Genomic DNA, 21,240 nt, shown 5'->3' with positions numbered 1-21,240 from the left:
TTCCCTGAGCTTAAAACTCAGAATACTGAACCTTAGAGGTGGTGGACTTGACATAGGCAAAGTCAGGAACCCTACTCACACTCTTAAAAATGGAAACCTTAAAGTATTTATCGTGAAACGGAGGGAACGAAAACCCAGAAACTCCATGTCATGCCTTTCATTATTCGAGCCAGATATTGCTGAGAATGGCAACAAGTCAGCGTGGTGCAAATTGGGAGCACAAAGGGAAATGTCTTTTGAATTTCCTGCCTTTGATATGTCAGAGTCCCAAGGTTATAACTTGCCTTTTTCTTAAAGTGTGGGACATCCTTGGTGTAATCTGTGAGGACATTGGAGTTCTCATGGCAACTTGTCTAAATGATAAAACTGCAGAAAGGTCTCCTGTGTCTCTGATGGGAATATGGGAATGGATTTAGGTATCATGAGTAACAGCTATGTTATTAATTTGTATGTAAATGACAGGCAGCTGTGGTTATTGTTGGGACATTTAGAAAAGCATTGTTTAAGCGAAGGTGCCAGTTATACATTTGTTGTTTTGATGAGTGACAAATCAAAGTGACAGAGGAGAGTTTGGGATTAGCTGGAGGGCAGGGCACTTAAGCTGTCAGCTGTTATCACACTGTCTTTCCTTGGGATTTTCATTTGGTGAGGCACAACCCCACTTCCATGATGTCTATGTTATAATGCAGTTGCCTTTTACAGTTATCATGAGATCATCTAAAAGGCGTGTGGACATTTTTGTTAAAATGGACCTACTTGTTCCTTTTTAATTATTAGGACAAAGCCATATTTAACTGTTTATATTTAATGATGACACTGAGTTTGTAAAACCCTAACATAACTAAATCAAACTGTTTAGTTTATTTCTACCGAAACAGGCTGTGATTAAAAAAAGTAGTTTTTCTTTTTTAACAGCCTTATTGGGTTATAAGTCACATGCTTTACAGTTCAGCCCATTTGGGTGAGTTTTTCATCAGTCACCAAAGGGAGAATTCTTTGTGGGGATAGTCAGTGTCTGACACACTGATTCCGTAGGGAACATTTAACAGTGCCACTGACAGGTAACTAATACATCCCGGCATATAAGACCAGGATCTGTGCTAGCAATAAATAAGCTGTGTAACCATAAGAAAATTGGATCAATAATTACGTGGATTTGGGTCCTGGCTCTGCTCTTTCCTGTCATGACATTGCTGCTAATGCATCCTTGTTAAGTTCTGATTTCCCATGTCCTTGTCCTGTCTTTATTCCGGGCTTCCTTCCCTTTGGGCTATGCTAATGAGGGAAAGGCAATATGCTAATGAGGAGAAGGCATGCTAATGTTAGCTACCTTCCTCTGTGTTTAAGAATTACCCCCATGGGATACACTTGGTTTGGTTCCTCTGCCTACCACGAAATGCCAGCCTTGACTTTCAGCTCTTGGCACCAACAGTTGTTTTCGGAAGGATGGTCTTCTCAGGATGTTCACTTTCAAGAGTGAGCAGGTGGGATACCCACCTACTCACTCCTGAAAGTAATCCTTTATCTGCGCAGGTCTGTATTGGAAATACTTTGTGCCTAGGGGTGAATTGGACAATAGAAACAGGGAAGAGCAGTCCAAGAAGATATGCAAGGAGATATGCATGAGATATTTGCAGAGTGGTACATTCGAACAAATGCTAATAAATTAATAAACTAGATGTTGTGCTACAAAATAGCCTTTGGAGTAATACCATAGAGAGCTTAAAAAAAATGCTAACACTTGCACATCCCGTCCTAGAGATTCGGATCGAATTGATCTGGATGGTGCACTGGGCACTGGGAGGTTTAAAAACTCCCCAGGTAATTCCTACATGCAACCAGGGTGGGGAATTACTGATTCCACAGGATTTTCAGTGGTCCATCTTCAACCCTTGCTTTGAAGAACTGTTTTGCATAACTTGAAAAGTTGGAATTTTAGAATTCTAGATTCCCAAACTTCCACCTGAATCATCCTGGACAGAGATTGGGTGGGGAGTGAGCTCTCCTATTGAGGTCTTTTTCAGGGGTCAATGCCCCTTAGTTTTAGTTGGAGGAGGGGGGAGGTGGTGGGTGCTGGTGGTGGTGGAATCTTTCTGCCTTGGAGAAGTTGGAGAGACAGAAACTTAAAAAATATATATATATATGTGTATATATATATATATGTATATGTATATATGTATATATATATATATCTGTTGTTATCTAGAGAGTTGCCTCCGTGTCAACTTTTAATAGAGACAGAAGACTCTGCTTATAAAATCATCTTCCAGCTTTGCAAAGTAAATATGTATAGTGCAGTGAACTGAGAGTCTGATAATGAATTACCCTTGTATTTTGGGTGAAACGCGCTTGTCCGTATCTTCCTCTCCTCATTGGAGAGCTTCTTGCAGAGTAATTAAGGACACAGGCTTTGAGCCATGCTGCCTGGTTCAGATCCGAGCTGTGCAATCTTGGATGAGTTACTTAACCTCTCCTGGCCTCTGTTGTCTCGACTGTAAAATAGGAATGATAATAGCCCTCACTTACCAAGTGGGAGGATTAAATGAATCAGACCAGTGCCTGGCATGCAGTGATCATTCAGTATATGTCAGCAGTTGTTATTATGGTTGTTATGAGCATTCAGTGAGCTCTCAGATGTGTGGAGCAATTTGGGGAAACGAGAGATGTGATTCATGTGTGGCAGTTCATTAACCAGGAAGAACATCTTTAGGAGGGACAGATGTCAGACAAGTCTCCCTAGTGAGGGATAACTTCGTCTGTCTTGCCTTTTCATCTGTGCTCTGAAGAGCACGGAACAGGTGGCCGCATTTTGCCGCAGTCTGCACGAGATGAACTCCTCTGACCCGAGCCCGTCCCCCCAGGACTCTGCCGGGCCTCAGCTGGCCACCATGAGACAGCTCACGGACGCTGATAAGCTGCGCAAGGTCATCTGTGAGCTCCTGGAGACGGAGCGCACCTATGTGAAAGTACGTCTTCTCCTGCCCTGCATCCTTCCTTCCGTCCTTCGGAAGGATGCAGGCTCTGTGTTGATACTGATGTTGACTAACAGCAAAGCCAGATCACGGTCTTGAAGGGTATCTTGGTCTCTCTATGGAATTTGGCCTTGATTCTGAATGTTACGATCTCCTTTTGTGTTTTAGGGAAGCGTATCTATTCTTATAGCACTTCGTTGATATAAATAACTGATTGATTGACTCAGAAAGGAGATGATGGTGGATGTTAAGTGAACCTTCTGACCTTTCTAAATATGTTGTTGAGCTCATACTAAAATTGAATTCGTTTTTGACAAATTCAACTAGTAGTATCTTCACAATCTACTTTGAGTCTAGGCAGAAAGATATCAGGTCTGTTTTGTGTTATCATTTGTTCTGACATTTAGTTATATTCCTGAAACTATATCATTTGTTCCTATATAATTTATAATACATACAACTATTGTTTAAAAATGATTAAAGAAGACAATTTAAAAGTGATAAAAACTTTATTTAAAACTTTATTCATGAAGTGGACAGTCTCCTTTTGTAGAACTGTAAAATGGGACAGAAGGCAAGAAGCTTTCATAGGGTAAAGAATAAAGAACAAGGAAGAGACAAGTAGATAATACTTGATTGGCTGGGGCCACGTAGTCAACCTTGGTTGGGGTGAGAAGGCCCAGAGTTGGCCTGGCATTTGGAAATTGGCTGAGTGGATATACTACGTTCTGGTCAAGTGGTGTATTGACAGGCACACAAAAATGATCTAAATTTGGGTTTGCTGACCCGACACCCCAGGCAGAAATGGCTCCATCTTGGGCCTGGAAAGTTATTTCAACACTATATAATTTATAATATATTCCTATAACTGTATAATTCATCTAATTATGATAATTGTATGATGATATACTCCTCTAACTGTATAATTTAGTTATGTTTAGTTCCATGTTACAATAGTATGATCTGTTTTAGTCTTTAAGTCAGAGGTCAGCAAGTTATGGTCCTTGGGCCAAATCCAGCTCTCTGCCTGTTTTTACAAATAAAGTTTTATTGGAACACAGCCACACACATTCACTTATGTATTATTTATGCCGCTTTCCTGTATAGCAGCAGAGTTAAATAGTTGCAACAGAGACCATATGGCCTGCAAGGTCTGAAATATCTTGAGAAAAGTTTGGCTCACTTCTGCCTCAATGGACCTCAGTGACGTAAAGACTGAAATGTTAGCATTTGGGACATAATTTTTTTTTCTTTAGATTCTTTATAGACTTTTAGATGTGCTAATCACATATTCTTTCAACCCTTAGGACTTAAACTGTCTCATGGAGAGATACCTAAAACCTCTTCAAAAAGAAACTTTTCTCACCCAAGATGAGGTATGGTGGCAATTGTCTGAACTTCGTGAGGGTCACACTATAGCTTGACTTGGTGAAGAGGAAGGACTGGGGAGTACACACAATACTGAAAGCATTTTGAATTCATTTAATTGTAATAAATAGATCAAATTATTGCCTGCGGAGCTCTTGGTGTGCACTTGGAGAGGAAGGAGGGAGCTGCCCCACCTTCTGGTGGTGGGAGCATTACCGTAATTTATAAGTATGGGTAGAAAAACTTTGAAATCAGAAGCAAATAAAGGTTCTGCACACTAATGAAATACGGGGTTGATGAAATTCTTTTGCATTTTCCAGCTTGATGTGCTCTTTGGAAATTTAACTGAAATGGTAGAGTTTCAAGTAGAATTCCTTAAAACTCTAGAAGATGGAGTGAGATTGGTACCTGATCTGGAAAAGCTTGAGAAAGTTGATCAATTTAAGGTAAGTCTCATCCTCAAATAGTGTAAAGCTGCCTCTTAATGTCAAGGGTGGGCTATCCTATAGGTCAAGTCGAATCTCCTAATAACACATCGCAGGAGGCATTGTTGCCGTGGTCTTGAGTCTTCACTGAACTGCCAGTGGAGTCATTTCCTAAAGGGAGTCTGAGAGGGGAACGCACTGCATCTTGCTTTTCTGGCTGAGGTAGAACCAGTGCCACTGACTTGCATTAAACTGGTGTATCTGCTGACTTCTGCTTTGGAAGATGTGCCTACCTTTTGTTCTGTTTATGTAGGGGCCTTTAATACTTGCTATTAACAAATTAGACTAGCACTCTTGGTTTTCCAATAAACAAATTAACTTATCTTGTTCTGGGAAACTGGTTAATGGAAGTGCTTATCAATTATCTAGGAGGAAGACAATCTTCCAGCACACAGTGTCCTTGTAGCCTTTTTTTTTAAAAATTTATTTATTTTTTAATTTATTTTATTTTTGGCTGCGTTGGGTCTTTGTTGCTGTGCGTGGGCTTTTCTCTAGTTGCAGCGAGCGGGGGCTACTCTTCACTGCAGTGCACAGGCTTCTCATTGCGGTGGCTTCTCTTGTTGCGGAGCACAGGCTCTAGGCGCGCAGGCTTCAGTAGTTGCGGTGCACTGGCTCAGTAGTGGCTCCCGGGCTCTAGTGCGCAGGCTCAGTAGTTGCGGCGCACGGGCTTAGTTGCTCCATGGCATGTGGGATCTTCCCAGACCAGGCCTTGAGCCCGTGTCCCCTGCATTGACAGGAGGATTCTTAACCACTACACCACCAGGGAAGCCATGTCCTTGTAGCCTTAGTGAGGATTTATGACTAGTACCTCAGTGAGGATGCTGACAGCTTGTCTCCTTCTCCTTGGTTGGCTTTCCCTTATTGCAGAAATTTCCTGTGCTGTGTTTCTGATTGACAAGGGTTCACTGATTTGTGCACAATGGTGTTGGCTTACATGTCACCCTCATGTACTTTTAAAAAACAGATTAATTGAGGTACAATTGATAGACAATACACTACATATATTTAAAGTGTACAGTTTGATGAATTTTGACATACATGTACACCTGTGAAACCATCACTTCAATCAGGATAATGAACATAATATCACCCCTAATTGTTGTTCCTGCTCTTTCGTGATTCCTCTCTCCTTCCTCTTTACGGCTGCCTCTTAGCCACGGGCAACTATGTCTGCTTTCTGTGACTACAGATTAGTTAGCATTCTGGAATTTTATATAAATGGAAACATATAGCATGTACACTTTTTTATGTGGTATCGTTTACTGTGTAATTATATTGAGTTCCATCCCTGTTGTTACATATACCCATGATTATTTTTTATTGCTGAGTAGTGTTCCATTGTGTGGATGCACTGCACTTTGTGATCCTTTCCCCTTTCTTGGGCAGTTGGGTTTTTTCCAGTTTTTGGTGATTACACGTAAAGCTGCTGTGAACATTTATGTACAAGTTTTAGTATGAATATATGCTTCCATTTCTCTTGGGTAAATACCTAGGAATGGAATGGTTAGGTCATATGGTAAGTGTATGTTTAACGTTTTAAGAGACAGTGGAACTATTTTCCAAACCGGTTCCAGTGTACAGTCCCACCAGCTGTTCGTCCTCATTCTTACAACAAGGTCGGGTCACTCTTGAATTTTAGCCATTTTAGCAGGTAGGTGGTGGCACTTCATTGTGGCTTTAATTTTAGTTTCTCTAATGACATGACTATGAGTATCTTTCTATGTGCTAATTTGCTTTCAATATATCCTCTTTGGTGAAGTGTCTTTTCAAATCATTTGCCCATTTATTATATTGGATTGTTTTCTTATTGTTGAGTTTTGAGAGTTCTTTGGAAATTTTGTGTATGAGCCCTTTACCGATATATGATTTGTAAATATTTTCTCCTTGTCATACAGTATCTCCCAAAGAGAAGTTTTTTTTTTAAGTTGATTTCTTTTTTTTTAATTGAGTAGAGTTGATTTACAATGTTATGTTAGTTTCAGGTGTATAGCCGAGTGATTCAGTTACACACATACATACGTATACGTCTGTTCTTTTTCAGAGTCTTTTCCCTTATAGGGTTATTACAAAATATTGAGTATAGTTCCCTGTGCTATACAATAGGTCCTTGTTGGTTATATATTTTATATATGGTAGTATGCATATGTTAATCCCAACCTCCTAATTTATCCCTCCCCTGAGAAGTTTTTATTTTTTAATGAAATCCAAGTTTTCAAATTTTTTCTCTTTTGGGTCATACTTTTGCTGTCTTATCTATGAACTCTTTGCCTAAACCAGGGTCATAAAGATTTTCTCCTAAAAGTTTCATAATTTGGGGATTTATATTTAGGTCTCTGATCTGGTGTGAATCAAAGTCAATTTTTTTGCATATGAATATTTAATGTTTCTAGCACTATTTTTTGAAATGACTATCCTTCAGTCCTTTTCCACTGAATTGCTTTTGTGCTTGTGTTGAACTTGGGTTCAGTTGTCCATATAGGTGGGAACCCTCATACACTTTGACTCTCTTCTAACACTTGCAGAAACCTGGCTGTGTAATGTTAGTATGTATACAGGTTTGTAGGATGAGATGAAGACTACCCCTTCGATATATTTTTGTGTGTCATCTCTTTACAGTCCCTCTGCAACAGGAGTCATTTAGAATGCACACACATATTCATACACATAAGCATATGGACATATATTCATGTATAGTTCTCTATTTTTATTTGGATGTAATTTTAGACTTACAGAAAGGTTGCAAGGATAGTATAAAGAATTCCCAGATAGCCTTCTCCCAGCCTTCTTCCAAATGTTAACACATTTGCTTTATCCTTTCTCTCCCTACCTATTTCCTTGTGTGTGTGTGTGTGTGTGTGTGTGTGTGTGTGTGTGTTTCTCTGTATATAGAATATAATTGTTTTCTCTGAACCATTTAAGTGTAAGTTGCAGGCATAATATCCCTTTAACCCTAACTACTGCATATAGTTCATTTTTTGTGTGTTCAGAAATTGCTTGTGTTAGTTCGTTTTTCTTCTCTTCAGGGTAGTTGGTCATAGTGTCCATTTGAAGTACAGTTTGGTTCATTGATAAATTAATTAATAGGATATTAGGACACCATGATAAGGGCCAGTAGTTTGTCAGTTAATCAAAAAGTTGCTTAATGTGGAACATAATAAAAATGCGGACAGACCGGAAAACATTTGGTTTTAATCTAAAATATCTAACATTCATTATATTCATGTAGCAGGCTTTTGCTGTGAGTCCAGTTCTTTGCGTTTAGAGTCAGTTGATCACTTCAGGAGAGTTTAGTTATCAGAACGGTGATATGAACATAACTGTGTTATGAGCAGAGTTCTTCTAGGGAGGGGTTGGTGCGTGATCCTTTTAGCAAGTTTACTCTAAGCAGTCAGTGTTGTAAATTCCATTTAAGTGGAACTTTCTTCCCCGACCTTCATTTCACTAATTTAGTGCCTCATCTGACCCTCTCCATTCCATCTGTCAGACATGACAACTGGTGCACGTTCAATAGTCTTGGCCCCGGGGCTGCCCTCTGGCACTTCTGAGTTGGCTTCTGGACAGTCAGCGTTCACTCTTAAACCTGTTGCTGTTGGTTTCCGCCATTGCTGCTTCATTTAAATCCTGATTATATATTTGTCAAAAAATATAAACACTTGTTAAAATATTCAAATTGTGTTGCCTAAGACAGTATTAGAAAAAAAAATTGGTCCTGAGGTCAAATAAGTTTTGATAAAATTTCCCCTTGGAAGTTTGCAGTGTCCGTCAGCCAGTGAGAGGCTCTGGGAAGTCCTGCAGAAGAGAGACACAGGGGAAATGCAGCCTTTGTGTAGAAACCCCTCATGTTTGTGCACACTTTGTGCTCTGAGATCATTTTTTAAGGCTGGAAGAACAAATGAATACCTTAATGTTCTGTCTGTGTCTGCTGTATGGTATGTGCCTAGTAAATATAAAATTAAACAAATGAATGGCTTGATATGGCTAAAGTAAGACGTTACAATTCGAGCTTTTGCTTCTATAGTTTTTCTCATTTGATTGTTGAATATAGCTCAAAGGATGACTATACCTACAGAGTCAGACTGCCCCTCCCAAAGCCCTCTCGGTCAAGGGGGTGAGGTTTGGGGAGGGATGGGGCTTGAGAAGTAAAGGAGGAGAAGTACAACATGTAGGAAAATAATTTAGGCCTCTAATTACCAGTTATGTGTGGTTCATAATAAACCTTTTTTGTTTTTAATATTCTATCAGATTTCTCTACATTGTTCATTCAATAAAGTGCACTTTGTGGAACCCAATTTATCACTCAAATCCAAAACACACATACATGGAGTCTAAAAAAAAAAAAAAGTGGTTCTGAAGAACCTAGGGGCAGGACAGGAATAAAGACGCAGATGTAGAGAATGGACTTGAGGACACGGGGCGGGGAAAGGGTAAGCCGGGACGAAGTGAGAGAGTGGCATGGACATATATACACTACCAAATGTAAAACAGATAGCTAGTGGGAAGCAGCCACATAGCACAGGGAGATCAGCTCGGTACTTTGTGTCCACCTAGAGGGGTGGGATAGGGAGGGTGGGAGGGAGACGTAAGAGGGAGGAGATATGGGGATATGTTTATATGTATAGCTTCTTTTTTTGCTTTGAACATACGTTTTAAATTTTAAATTTAAATAAGCAGTAGCTCTTTCTGAACTAGAATAGATCATTGTGAAACCTCATAGATACTTTTCTGAGGCCTGTTACATATATTTCTATAAAATGTGTAGGATAAAAAGTATCCCACCTCAGGCATATTAAATTCCTAATAGGGAAAGTCTCCACCTAGTTTTGATCCTGTTGGGGCAGAGGGTATGGCCTGGGAGACAGTACTAATTCCTCAGTTGAGTCTATTTCTTATGTTCTTATCTATTCCTGCTAGAAGAGAGCATGGCATTGGAGAGGGTGGAGTTAGTGATTAGAGAAATGTGTCTTCTATTTCGGGAGATTTATGCGTTTCCTGCCTTTATTTGGTTTGTCACTTCTACCTCCCAACAGGAACTAATGAGAGAATTCAGATTTCTGTCTTTTCCAAAATGCCGTATCTACTTTCTCGGTAACATTCAAACATCCCAGATAGGTCACTGAAAGACACAAGCCTGGAAAACCAGTGACATCTTGACTGTAATTACCGAGAAAGCCAAATCCAGCATCTATTACACCAACATGTAAACCCACACACGTTCCCATAGGCCATCAGTGAGCTGAGACAGGCTGTGACAGGTGTCAGTGGTGCTGATTTGTGGGGAGAGTCAGGCAGCTGCGAGCTCCCTGCTATATCCTGCTGATATTTCCACATGAGGAGGACCCTAACCTAACTGCATTGTTTCTTGTTAAATCCAGAAGGTGCTCTTCTCTCTGGGGGGATCCTTTCTGTATTATGCCGACCGCTTCAAGCTCTACAGTGCCTTCTGTGCTAGCCACACGAAGGTCCCCAAGGTTCTGGTGAAAGGTAAGGCCTGGGAGGACTGGGTAGCAGGTGGGCCTGTTCATTGTCAGTTCACATCTGTGTGGCCAACTGTGGTTGGGGGCTTTTGGACAGAAATCGGAGTCATTGTTGTGCCAGATGGATGTTCCAACAGGCCACAAATTAAGGGTATGGTTGTTCCTCGGTATCTGTGGGGGATTGGTTCCAGGACCTGCCCCCCCCCCCGCCCCCGCACGGATACCAAAATTCGAGGATGCTCAAGTCTGTTATATAAAATGCGTAGTGTGTGCGTATAACCTATGCACATCCTCCTGTATACTTTAAATCATCTCTAGATTATTTGTAATACCTAATAAAATATAAGTGCCATGTAAATAGCTGTCCGTGTGCAGTGTATTCAAGTTTTGCTTTTTGGAACTTTCTGGAATTTTTTTTTTCCAGATATATCCTATCCATGGTGAGTTGAATTCACAATGCAGAACCTGTGGATAGAACCTGTAGATACGGGGGCCCGACTGTACTGAGAAATGAAATGCATTATATCTTGAATTAACAGTTTTGTCAATTTTCTTACCATCAACGTTTTGACTCAGTTATTTGGGGCCAGAATTGATGAGTCATTTTGCAATTATGCAGAAACGTAGGGAGTTTAGAATTCCCCTGCTTTATTTCTATTTTTCATTAATTTTGTTATAACCTACCACACTTCATATACCTTTTTCTGGCATTTCATTTTTCCCTCACCTATTTTTGTTCTCAGGTGTGTGCTAATAGTCACCACCATCACTACTAAAATTGTTTCAATTATTTACAAAAATCATTCCAGCTGTAATTATATTTTGCATGGAAAAGAACAGAATTTTTAGATTGGCAAGCTGCTGTTCCTAAGTGTTCTAGGAAGATGATGGGGTGTTCGGAGAGTCTCCAGAGAGTTGTTTCGCTTCCATAGTTCTGCATGTGACTGTTGATAGGTTCAAGGATTAGAGAAACATGTCCTTGGTAAACAGTAGAACCAATAGAAAGTTCGATTTCAAAGAATCTCTGGCAATCAGCCTGCTCTTCTTTAACACTTTACTGTGGCTGCCATGTAAACAGCTGCTGAATTTGTAAGTAATTTACTTATATTTATGTTTGTTGCCAAAGAGAACTAGCTTGATTTAATTCAAAACGTATTATAATAAACATTAATACAACACAGGTCTCTGGACAACAAAAGATCCTGCCCCAGATAATGCCATACTTAATGATAGTCGTAGTCTAGGCAAAAGAGTTCTACTTCAGCACAAAAATTTAAAGGGAACCTGGGAATTTCCTTGTCCTGCTGTAGGACAAGGAAATTGTCCCGCTGTATGGCCTAGTCTGTGGTTTTGCACATGCTGAATTGGTCATATAGTTCTGTGTGTGTGCATCTTTTTAAACTTTAATTGAATGCTATGTTATGAGAGTTTTTAACATAACAGTGTTAGAGCACTTTGCTCTATGGTAAAATTATATACTCATGAGAGTTCTTAAAGCAATTGTGTTATTTTTAATCCTTTGATTAGATTAAATTCTGCCCCTATAGATTTTTAAAATTCAAAACCATTATTTGTTGCACCTGAAAAATATTAGAAAATCCTTCAAAACCATCCCTTAAGACATTAGGTGTGACCCACAATTTTCTAATGGCCAGATGTGCCAAGAAGATGAAGAGAACTCTTTGAGGACAAATAGCCTATGATTCTTAACAGACTCCCATCTAGGTTGCACGGGAGTGATGCCCTTTACCGCTCAAAGAGCTGAGAACCGTGCCCTCTTTTGCCCTGATGTGTGAAATACACTTGATGGGTTAAACGCACATGGACGTGTTTTTGGGCATGAGGACTTCAGGGGGAATTCCTAGGCCCCTTATGGGCATGGACCAAGACTTGGGATGTCCACGGAAGCTGCAGCCTCCGCATGCATCAGCTCTGGGCCTGGGCTCGCTTCCGAGGCCATGGGCTTCTTCTCAGTCACCTCATTCCCAGTCTTCTTTCCCTTCAAGGATTTGGTGGCTGGACGCGTGGAGTCTGATTGCTCTTAATGGGGCTTAAACAGATGAAAAGATTGTAGTCTTTCCAAGGCCTTCCCCACATGATTGCTGTTTTTCTTAATTGAATAAAGATACTGAGAAGAATCATGTTACAGTTTCATGGTGTCCTTTTATAACATCTTCTGTTCTTAGCTCACATTCCTAATTACTGGAGACGGAAATATATTTTTATCAGAAGCTTAAAAAATATATGCCTACAGTTAGTCACTTTGATATATTGTCCTTTCTTCTAACCATTCTTTGCCCTCACTTCAGCCTCTCTCTCTGCCATTTCTTTGCACCTGGAGGGCGTAAGTCGTTTCTTCCTAATTATCCACTGGCAGGTACCTTTGTAATTGTCTGGGGACCCACAACTCCCCAGGGCTGCTTTTCAGCCCCGCTGGGACACAGATAAATGCTCAGCTGGTGAGGAAAGTGCTGCCTGAGTTACCTTAGGTCAGATGTATGTTTCCCTCTGAAATAAATCCTAATAGCTCGTATCACCGAATTAACATAGAACAGATCTTAAAAGGCGTTCACTGCAGGGGATCAGCCTTGCTCCACTTACCAGGGCTGCAAGGTGCCGCTGCTGCTTTTTATTTTCCTGCCTTTTCTCAAAAGAGGTTCTACCAGCAAGGAAATGCTTGAAGGATTAGAAAAACTGGCGTAAGGAGTGTTTTCAAACGTAGGCTTTCGTGTTATTCAGATATGGTGAGGCCAACAGATCAGGAGACAGTTGCCATCAGAAAGATAGTTTGTTACTCACGGCTCCCAAGAGAAGGGGGAGCACTACGCCATGCAGGGCCATGGGGGGAAGCAACCACAGCCCACCAGGAGACAGGATGAGTGAGGGGGAAGACATGGGCAAGACCCTTTATTGTGGTTTCTGCAGGAAGGAGTGGGTGAGGCAGGGTAAACAGGTTTAGGATTGGGTAATTTGAATAATCTCAGCAGGCTCTGGGGTGGAGGGGCAGGGGAGATAGTGGCCTAGAAAACGCTAACAGAAGAGGGAAGGAGGCAGGTGGCTCTGCACTGGTTGGCTTGCATGTGAAAGGCATGCTTCCAACTGAGTCCTTTACCATCTAGGAAGTGGCTAGCTCTGAGATGGGCAGTTTCCCCAGGGTCTGTAAGGCCTCAGACGTCAAAGTATCAGAATAAGAAGACATTCTTAATGCAAGGACGATGAACAGCAGCCCCTGAAAGTCCATGTGTATGAGATTGACAGACTCTGCTATCCCTTAACTCACTGGGCCGCCCCTCAAATAAACAAATAAATCTGATGGACAGGCCCTTCCAGTTGTGCCTCTGAGCCCTCTTTCCCCCCTCTGACAACTCACTGGACTCTCAGTCCTGTGAAAAGGCACCTTGGAATTAGTGAGTGAAATTGTGAGAAAGGGAGTCATTTCGACATCCTGCCCAGACAACCTGTATTTAAACTCTTCCAGCCAAGATGGACGCGGCTTTCAAGGCGTTCCTGGATGCCCAGAACCCGAAGCAGCAACACTCGTCCACTCTGGAGTCTTACCTCATCAAGCCCATCCAGAGGATCCTCAAGTACCCGCTTCTGCTGAAGGAGCTTTTTGCTCTGACGGACGCGGAGAGTGAGGAACACTACCACTTGGATTGTGAGTCATGGGCCCCTGAGATCCGCTCCTTGCTCGGGTCTCCACGAGAGCCTTTAAACAGCCTTTTCATTTATTTCATGACCTGTTTTCTTCTAGTGGCCATCAAGACTATGAATAAGGTTGCAAGTCATATCAATGAAATGCAGAAAATCCATGAAGAATTTGGGGCTGTGTTTGACCAGCTGATTGCTGAACAGACTGGTGAGAAAAAAGAGGTAAGGACCCCCACTTCTTCCCAGCACACCCATCCATAGAGCTGGGCTGGTTTGTTTCTTTTTAAGGTGCTATTTGTAAGTAAAAGAGTTACAAGGATAGAGTTTTTGTGGGTGAAACCTTTTTTTAAGTTAAAGTATAATTAATTTACAGTGTTGTGTTAGTTTCTGGTGTACAACAAAGTAATTCAGCTTCTTTTTGAGATTCTTTTCCATTGTAGTTTATTACAGGACATTGAATATAGTTCCCTGTGCTATACAGTAAGACCTTGTCATTTATCTATTTTAAATATTAGTAGTTTGTATCTGCTAATCCCAAACTCCTAATTTTCCCATCTCCCCCCCCTACTTTCCCTCTGGTAACCATAAGTTTGTTTTCTATGTCTCTGAGTCTGTTTCTGTTCTGTAAATCAGTTCATTTGTATCATTTTTTAGATTCCATATATAAGTGATGCCATACAATATTTGTCTTTCTCTGTCAGACTTACTTCACTTAGTGTAATAACCTCTAGGTCCATCCATGTTGCTGCAAATAGCATTATTTCATTCTTTTTTTATGGCTAAGTAATATTCCATTGTGTATATATACCACATCTTCTTTATCCATTCATCTGTCAATGGATATTTAGGTTACTTCCATGTCTTGGCTATTGTAAATAGTGCTGCAGTGAACATTGGGGTGCATGTATCTTTTCGACTTAGAATTTTCTCCAGACATATGCCCAGGAGTGGGACTGCTGGATCATATGGTAGTTCTATTTTTAGTTTTTTTAAGAAACCTCCATACTGTTTTCCATAGTGGCTGCACCAGTTTACATTCCCATGTTGGTGGAACTTTTATCCTTTACGCAAGGCTACATTGTGAATTTTCTTTCTCAGCTGAATTATTTCTTAATATAGGAAACATGTCCTGATTCCACCCCTTCACCCTCGGGACCTCTGGTTTTGTTTTGTGTTAAATGTGAGAGTGAATTTCCATGACCATAACTTGGGCTGTTTCTCTAAACACCAATGAAGGCAGAGGCTATATCCCCAGAGATTAGAACAATAACCGGCATGTAGTATGTACTCAATAAATACTTGTTGAGTGAATGAAAGTTTCAAATGACTATGAATCTTTTTTTTTTAAGTCTGCCTGAAAATCTACTTAGAAGAAATAGTCACAGGAACAGATATACTTGAGAAAAACGTAGCATGAACTCTAAGTTGTGCCTGAGTTATTGAGAAGAGCTTATGTGAATAAAAATGCTGATAATATTAAAATGAATCAATATATCATTACAGATATGATATGTAATGATATTCATCCGTGCCTCTGTACCTCACGATTTGATTGGAATATTGTCCTCGTTTTGTTTTCTGCCTCAAAAAAGGAGACAAGCTGGGAGGGAACTATGAAGAAAAACTCTCTTGCTGTGATTGGAAAGAGGGGGGAAGGCAGTGGGGCGGTGGGGGAGAGAATGGGTGTAAGGCTTGGTTGTTTAGTCTAGACGTGAAAACAGCCTTATCTTCAGAGGTATAAAGGGTTATTATCTAGGTTCACGTTTATGTCCTCAGTGAAACAAAACAAGGTTTCGGACTATTAAAAGATTTTTTCAGAAAAAGGTAAATTCATGATATCTCATAGAGATGTACAAGTGAACACATATGAAGGAATTTATTTTACTCAGATGATGTGAGGGAACCAGACAGTCAAAATAGCACAGGTATATGTATGAAGTGAAGAAATGTCAAGATGATTTGTGAATGGAGACAAATTGGTTTCTCTACAGCACGAGGAAGTCGCTACCAGACTAGAGAGAATTTATACATTTATCTGTTACCTACGCCTTACAAAGAGTGGCAAAGGAGTTCAAAGGCTCATAGATACAGGGCTGGACTCTGATAGCCCAGGAGGGTGTGCATAGTTTTCCACTGAAATACAATTTATTTTTTCAACATGGATATTTCAGGCAGAGCTTGAGAATGTTCTCAGTCTACCAGGCAGATAATTTAATCTATCAGAGTGTAGAAAGGATGGACACTGCTACTCTTGATTTAGTTCCCATTTGCTTGTAAAACTATGATAGTAAGAAAAACATACTATGATTATTAAAGAAAAGGGCAAACCTCAGAGAAAGGCAAGGAGAAAAATTATCTATGATCTCAAAACGCAAAACCTCTTGATCTTTTGGTGTTTATTTTAATTTTTACAAAAGTATGTATATTATATACTTGAATATTAAATATAGTTCTTTATATATTCTTGAATATTTTGGAAGTTATTTTGTACCTTGAATTTTTTTATAGTGAACAAAGAATTATTTAATTTTCATGTTATTTTAAAGGATTCAAAAGAATCCTTGAAATTATTGTAGAATATTTTATTGTGTGATTGAACAATGATTTACTTAATTCCTATTGTCAGGCAGTTCGCTTGGCTTCATTTATTGATGACTATGAATAATACTGCAGACGTTTTAGATCATAAGGCTTCTTCCATCCTGTATTTTAGTTTATTTCATTTTGACAGGAGTGAATTTTATTGGGTCATGGAAATGAATAATTTCAGTGTATTTCATTATATTTTTCATTATATTCTGAATTGATTTCTGAATTTTAATGAGAGCAAAGCACCATTATGCTAAAGACTAGAAGGTGATATGGATAGCAGATTGCAAAGACTTTAGAAAAAAAGATGAATACGATTCAAAAGTCAGAGACTATAAAAGGGGATATGGCTTTGGTGAGACTGCCTGTCCTCTAAAATAAAATTCTGTCAACCAAGTAAGAAATCTTTCCAACGAGGAACAAAGAGATACAGTGCTATACACAGCAGTCTCTTGTGAGCAGAGATTTTGTTAGGAAAAAAAAAAAATGTGCAAAAGATGGAAGGAGGGACATTTGATCATATACCAGTATTACAGGGTAGGAAAGTCCTATATCAGTATTAGGATGTCTGAAGACCGGAAAAATGAAGGCTTGGAGAAGATACCAGAGAGAGCGCTGAAAGATTATGTCTTAGCACTATAGGAAGAATAAGAAAGAAATAGGCCCCTAAAAGGGGCCATAGGTATTGTAGCCAAATACAAATTGATTACTCAAAGAAAATGACTCAGATCTACTTGATCTCTTTTTTTCTCCATAGAAGAGAATGGTCTTCTAACTGGAAAGGATAGAGTGGTCTTGATTCCACAAAAATAAAACCACAGGGAGAACGGTCCTGGGGAAATAGGATGCTCTGTGCCAACATCAGTTATAATTCTGCAACAGTACTTACAGCAAGCAGTATATTGGAACAGCCATGGAAACAGCCTATAGAGGCAGACATTTACAAGTTATGGCCTGATTTTCACAAAGGTGATTCCTGATCCTTGAGTAACCTTTTAATGGCAATATCCAGGAAAAAACCTAGACTGGTACTGTGAACAGTTGGTAAACAGGAATGGGAATATTTATCAGTATCTACTGGGAATGGTAGGTCTATACTGAAATGGTAACATTCCAGGGACACAGAGTACCTGATGCTATCACCAACCAACTGTCCCCAGGAGGTCCCTGAAGACAGATATCCACAGAGGACAAAGAAACATTTTATGATGAAGCTGGACCTTCAGTCCCTACCCCGTGTTAAACTCTAGGGAGTTGGGCTGGACCACACAGAGCAAGCATCCCTCTTGCCTAGGTCAGATGAAGAAAAGGCCAAGGAGGGCATTTCCCCTTAAAAGAAGGGCTCGGAAAACCTGACTCAGCAAGGCATCCCAGTCCTTGTTGGGGTAGAGGCCTTTTAGCGGAACTCAGTCTCAGAGTTGTTTTTTTGTTTTGTTTTTTTTGCGGTACGCGGGCCTCTCACTGTCGTGGCCTCTCCCGTTGCGGAGCACAGGCTCCAGACGCGCAGGCTCATTGGCCACGGCTCACAGGCCCAGCTGCTCCGCGGCACGTGGGATCTTCCCGGACCGGGGCACGAACCCGCGTCCCCTGCATCGGCAGGCGGACTCTCAACCACTGTGCCACCAGGGAAGCCCAGTCTCAGAGTTTTGATAGGATGTTGGGAAGGGGACCAGTGGAAGGCCAGGGGAGAGGCTGTTGGCCAGAGGGAGCAGCCCTGACCCCCTTAATACATTTACAGTGTGGAAACTTGTCAAGAGAGAGGAACCATGTGCACTGGGACTGTATCAGCCTGTTTTTACCAGGTAACAAAGAACTAAAAATCTTAGTGTTCACTACAGCAAATACTTGTATTTCACTCACAGGGTGTGGGTCAGGTGGGCTTTGGCTCGTCTTGGTGAGCTTCAGAGCTTAGGTCTCAGCATGTTCCATGTCTCTTCATTCTGGGATCCAGGCTGAAGCAGCAGTGATTGTCTTGAGCATGTCCTTTCCATGGCTGGAAGGCAGAAGCTTATGAGGGCTGGTAGAAACTTCTGATACTAAGTCCACGGCCCAACTCATATAGCCAAGCCCAGAGACTTTGGGGCTTAGCCTAGTCTAGTGGGAAGTACTAGAAAATCACATGGTGGAAGGTGCAGATACATAGAGGGAGGAAGTAGAGTTTGGGCAATGATCTACCCCAGTGATCTTTAATCACTTTTTAAAAATTGAAGTATAGTCGATTTACAGTTTTGTGTTAATTTCTGCTATACAGCAAAGGAAATCAGTTATATATGTACACTCTTTTTTAATATTCTTTTCCATTATGGTTTATCACAAGATATTGGATATAGTTCCCTGTGCTATACAGTAGGACCTTGCTGTTTATCCATCCTATATATCCTAGTTTGCATCTGCTAACCCCAAACTCCCACTCCATTTCCCCACTCCCCTTGGCAACTACAAGTCTGTTCTCTATGTCTGTGAGTCTGTTTCTGTTTCATAGATAAGTTAATTTGTGTCATATTTTAGATTCCACATATAGGTGGTATCATATGGTATTTGTCTTTCTGACTTATTTTAGTTAGTATGATAATCTCTAGTTCCATCCATGCTACTGCAAATGACATTGTTTTGTTCTTTTTTTATGGCTGAGTAGTATTCCATCGTATATATGTACCACATCTTCTTTATCCATCCATCTGTTGATGGACACTTAGGTTGTTCCTATGTCCTGGCTATTGTATCAATAAATAGCACTGCAATGAACATAGGGTTGCATGTATCTTTTTGAATTATAGTTTTGTCTGGATATATGCCCAGGAGTGGGATTGTTGGATCATATGGCATTTAATCACTTTTAAAAACATTCCCTCTAAGGCTGTGGACCAGAATGGTTCCAAGGAATTTGACTTATGTATGTACCACTCCGCTGTGGTGTGTGGGGCGTGGATAGTGGAGACTATATAGTTCCCTTAGTGGATACTCACCTGGGTGTTTGGTTGACTAGTTACTTAATATGTACAAAGTAATACAGTTGCTTAATGTTTTTAACCACTGACGGTACTACTAATAATATTGCTCAATAATAGAGTAATTATTAATTATTATAATGATCCCAACCATTATAGTGGCAGCAATACCACTGTATTCTGTACTGCTGGAGCCCCATCTGCAGCACTGTAGCCTGACCTGGTGGCTTGAGAAGGGCAGTGTCAAATGGCACCGTGCCCCGTGGAGGGCTGCGCGGCAGCTGTTGTATCTAGAAACCCAGTCAGATCAAAAGCAGCAAAAAAAAAACAAACCCAGAGCCATTTGTCCTTGAAGCTCAACATCAAGTTTTCAAATATTCAAATTGCTGCTTTGAGGAAGAAGGACTCGGGCTTGGTTTCTGTGGACGCAGAGCAGAAGTGAGAGGCTGGTGGGCGGGTGCTTCAGGGAGGCGTGCTAGAGGGAGACCCTCCTAACAATTTATGGTGTTTCCCAGTGGGATGGACCGTGGACTCTGATTTCTGCAAAGCCTTGTGCTCTGACGTGTTTGCACAGGGAGCACATTGAGAGACCAGATGATCCTTTCGCCTGTGATTAGGATGCTGAGTGGGTGGGAGGATGGGATTCTGATAGACTTGGAAGTGGGCCAAGGACTCCAGTGAAAAAGGCACACATGACTCTTGTGAGGTGTAGACACCAGTGGAATCTCAGGATCATCATGTCTCTACAAGGAGAAGAGGAACTTGTCCATCTGAGATGGTTTAGATTTGACCTTCGGGGACACAACACTAGACCTCATGGTTTCCAGAGCTGCACAAGCTTAAAGAACAATCTCCCAACTCCTCAGTTGGCTTCTTTTCCCTCTTCTAAAGTGAAATGAAATCTTCCTTAAAATGAGTCGGAAGAAGAAGAAATAATTGATCCCACTGCTTCCCAGAAGACCCTGGCTCCAAAGGGAGTTAAACTCAGGTGGCAATGTCTGCAGTTTCCCGGGCTGGATCTTTGTTGTCGACAGCCATTTGTGCTCCTTAGCTAACTCTCCATTTGAACACAAACCCGCTCCAATTTTGTTCATCAGTTTCGACAGGTTTACTGCGTGTGAATTTCAGAGGCCCGATTTGTACCTTTTGGCCACCTTATTCTTGAAATTCTGATAGGCAAGCAGGATAAGGGAAAAAAAGTTGACCAAATGAGAGACATTATTTGGAGACATTATTTTCTTGAAGTTGAGTTGACACCAGCCTGTTGAATTTTAAAATGTCATGGGTATCTGAGTGTTTTTAACATCGCCCAGTAAGTTTTGCCCTGGATTTCAGGTTGCAGATCTGAGCATGGGAGACCTGCTTTTGCACACCACTGTGATCTGGCCAAACCCGCCGGCCTCGCTGGGAAAGTGGAAAAAGGAGCCCGAACTGGCAGCTTTTGGTATGTGTCACGAGAAGGTTTGGAGGGGAAGAGGGAGGCTGGCTTATTTTTCGCAGTTAAGTTAACCTTTCTTTTCCAAGACACAATTTATTAAAATATAGTTAATTACAGTTTTCTGCATTGCCTTCCTGCTGTGGCCACCAACATGTCACAGATACTAAATTAAACCTTCCAGCTAAGTATGACGAACGTGGCCACCCAGCTACCAAGAGGGAGGGAATGGCTGTTCCGGTCTCCCCCAGGTATAGACATATGGGCAGGAAAAGAGTTTTTTTAAGCTGCTGCTCTGAATATCTTTTCAAAATAATA

The 21,240-nt window shown here is 40.9% G+C and overlaps 1 protein-coding gene across 9 annotated transcripts in view; it reads left to right on the top strand.

The window, feature by feature from the left end:
• Nucleotides 1-21,240, top strand: part of TIAM1 (TIAM Rac1 associated GEF 1) — a 400,889-nt gene that overhangs the window by 363,942 nt on the left and 15,707 nt on the right. For all 9 annotated transcript variants that reach the window (XM_033418176.2, XM_049710489.1, XM_049710491.1 and 6 more), the window contains 7 exons: nt 2,787-2,966; nt 4,280-4,348; nt 4,661-4,786; nt 10,198-10,306; nt 13,778-13,957; nt 14,054-14,172; nt 20,823-20,931. In XM_033418176.2, coding sequence (XP_033274067.1) covers nt 2,787-2,966; nt 4,280-4,348; nt 4,661-4,786; nt 10,198-10,306; nt 13,778-13,957; nt 14,054-14,172; nt 20,823-20,931 — 892 coding nt within the window. The remainder of the gene's footprint in view (nt 1-2,786; nt 2,967-4,279; nt 4,349-4,660; nt 4,787-10,197; nt 10,307-13,777; nt 13,958-14,053; nt 14,173-20,822; nt 20,932-21,240) is intronic.

Source organism: Orcinus orca, chromosome 5, assembly GCF_937001465.1.
Source record: "Orcinus orca chromosome 5, mOrcOrc1.1, whole genome shotgun sequence".
Taxonomy (NCBI): Eukaryota; Metazoa; Chordata; class Mammalia; order Artiodactyla; family Delphinidae; genus Orcinus; species Orcinus orca.
This window is presented reverse-complemented; position numbering and strand designations above follow the sequence as displayed.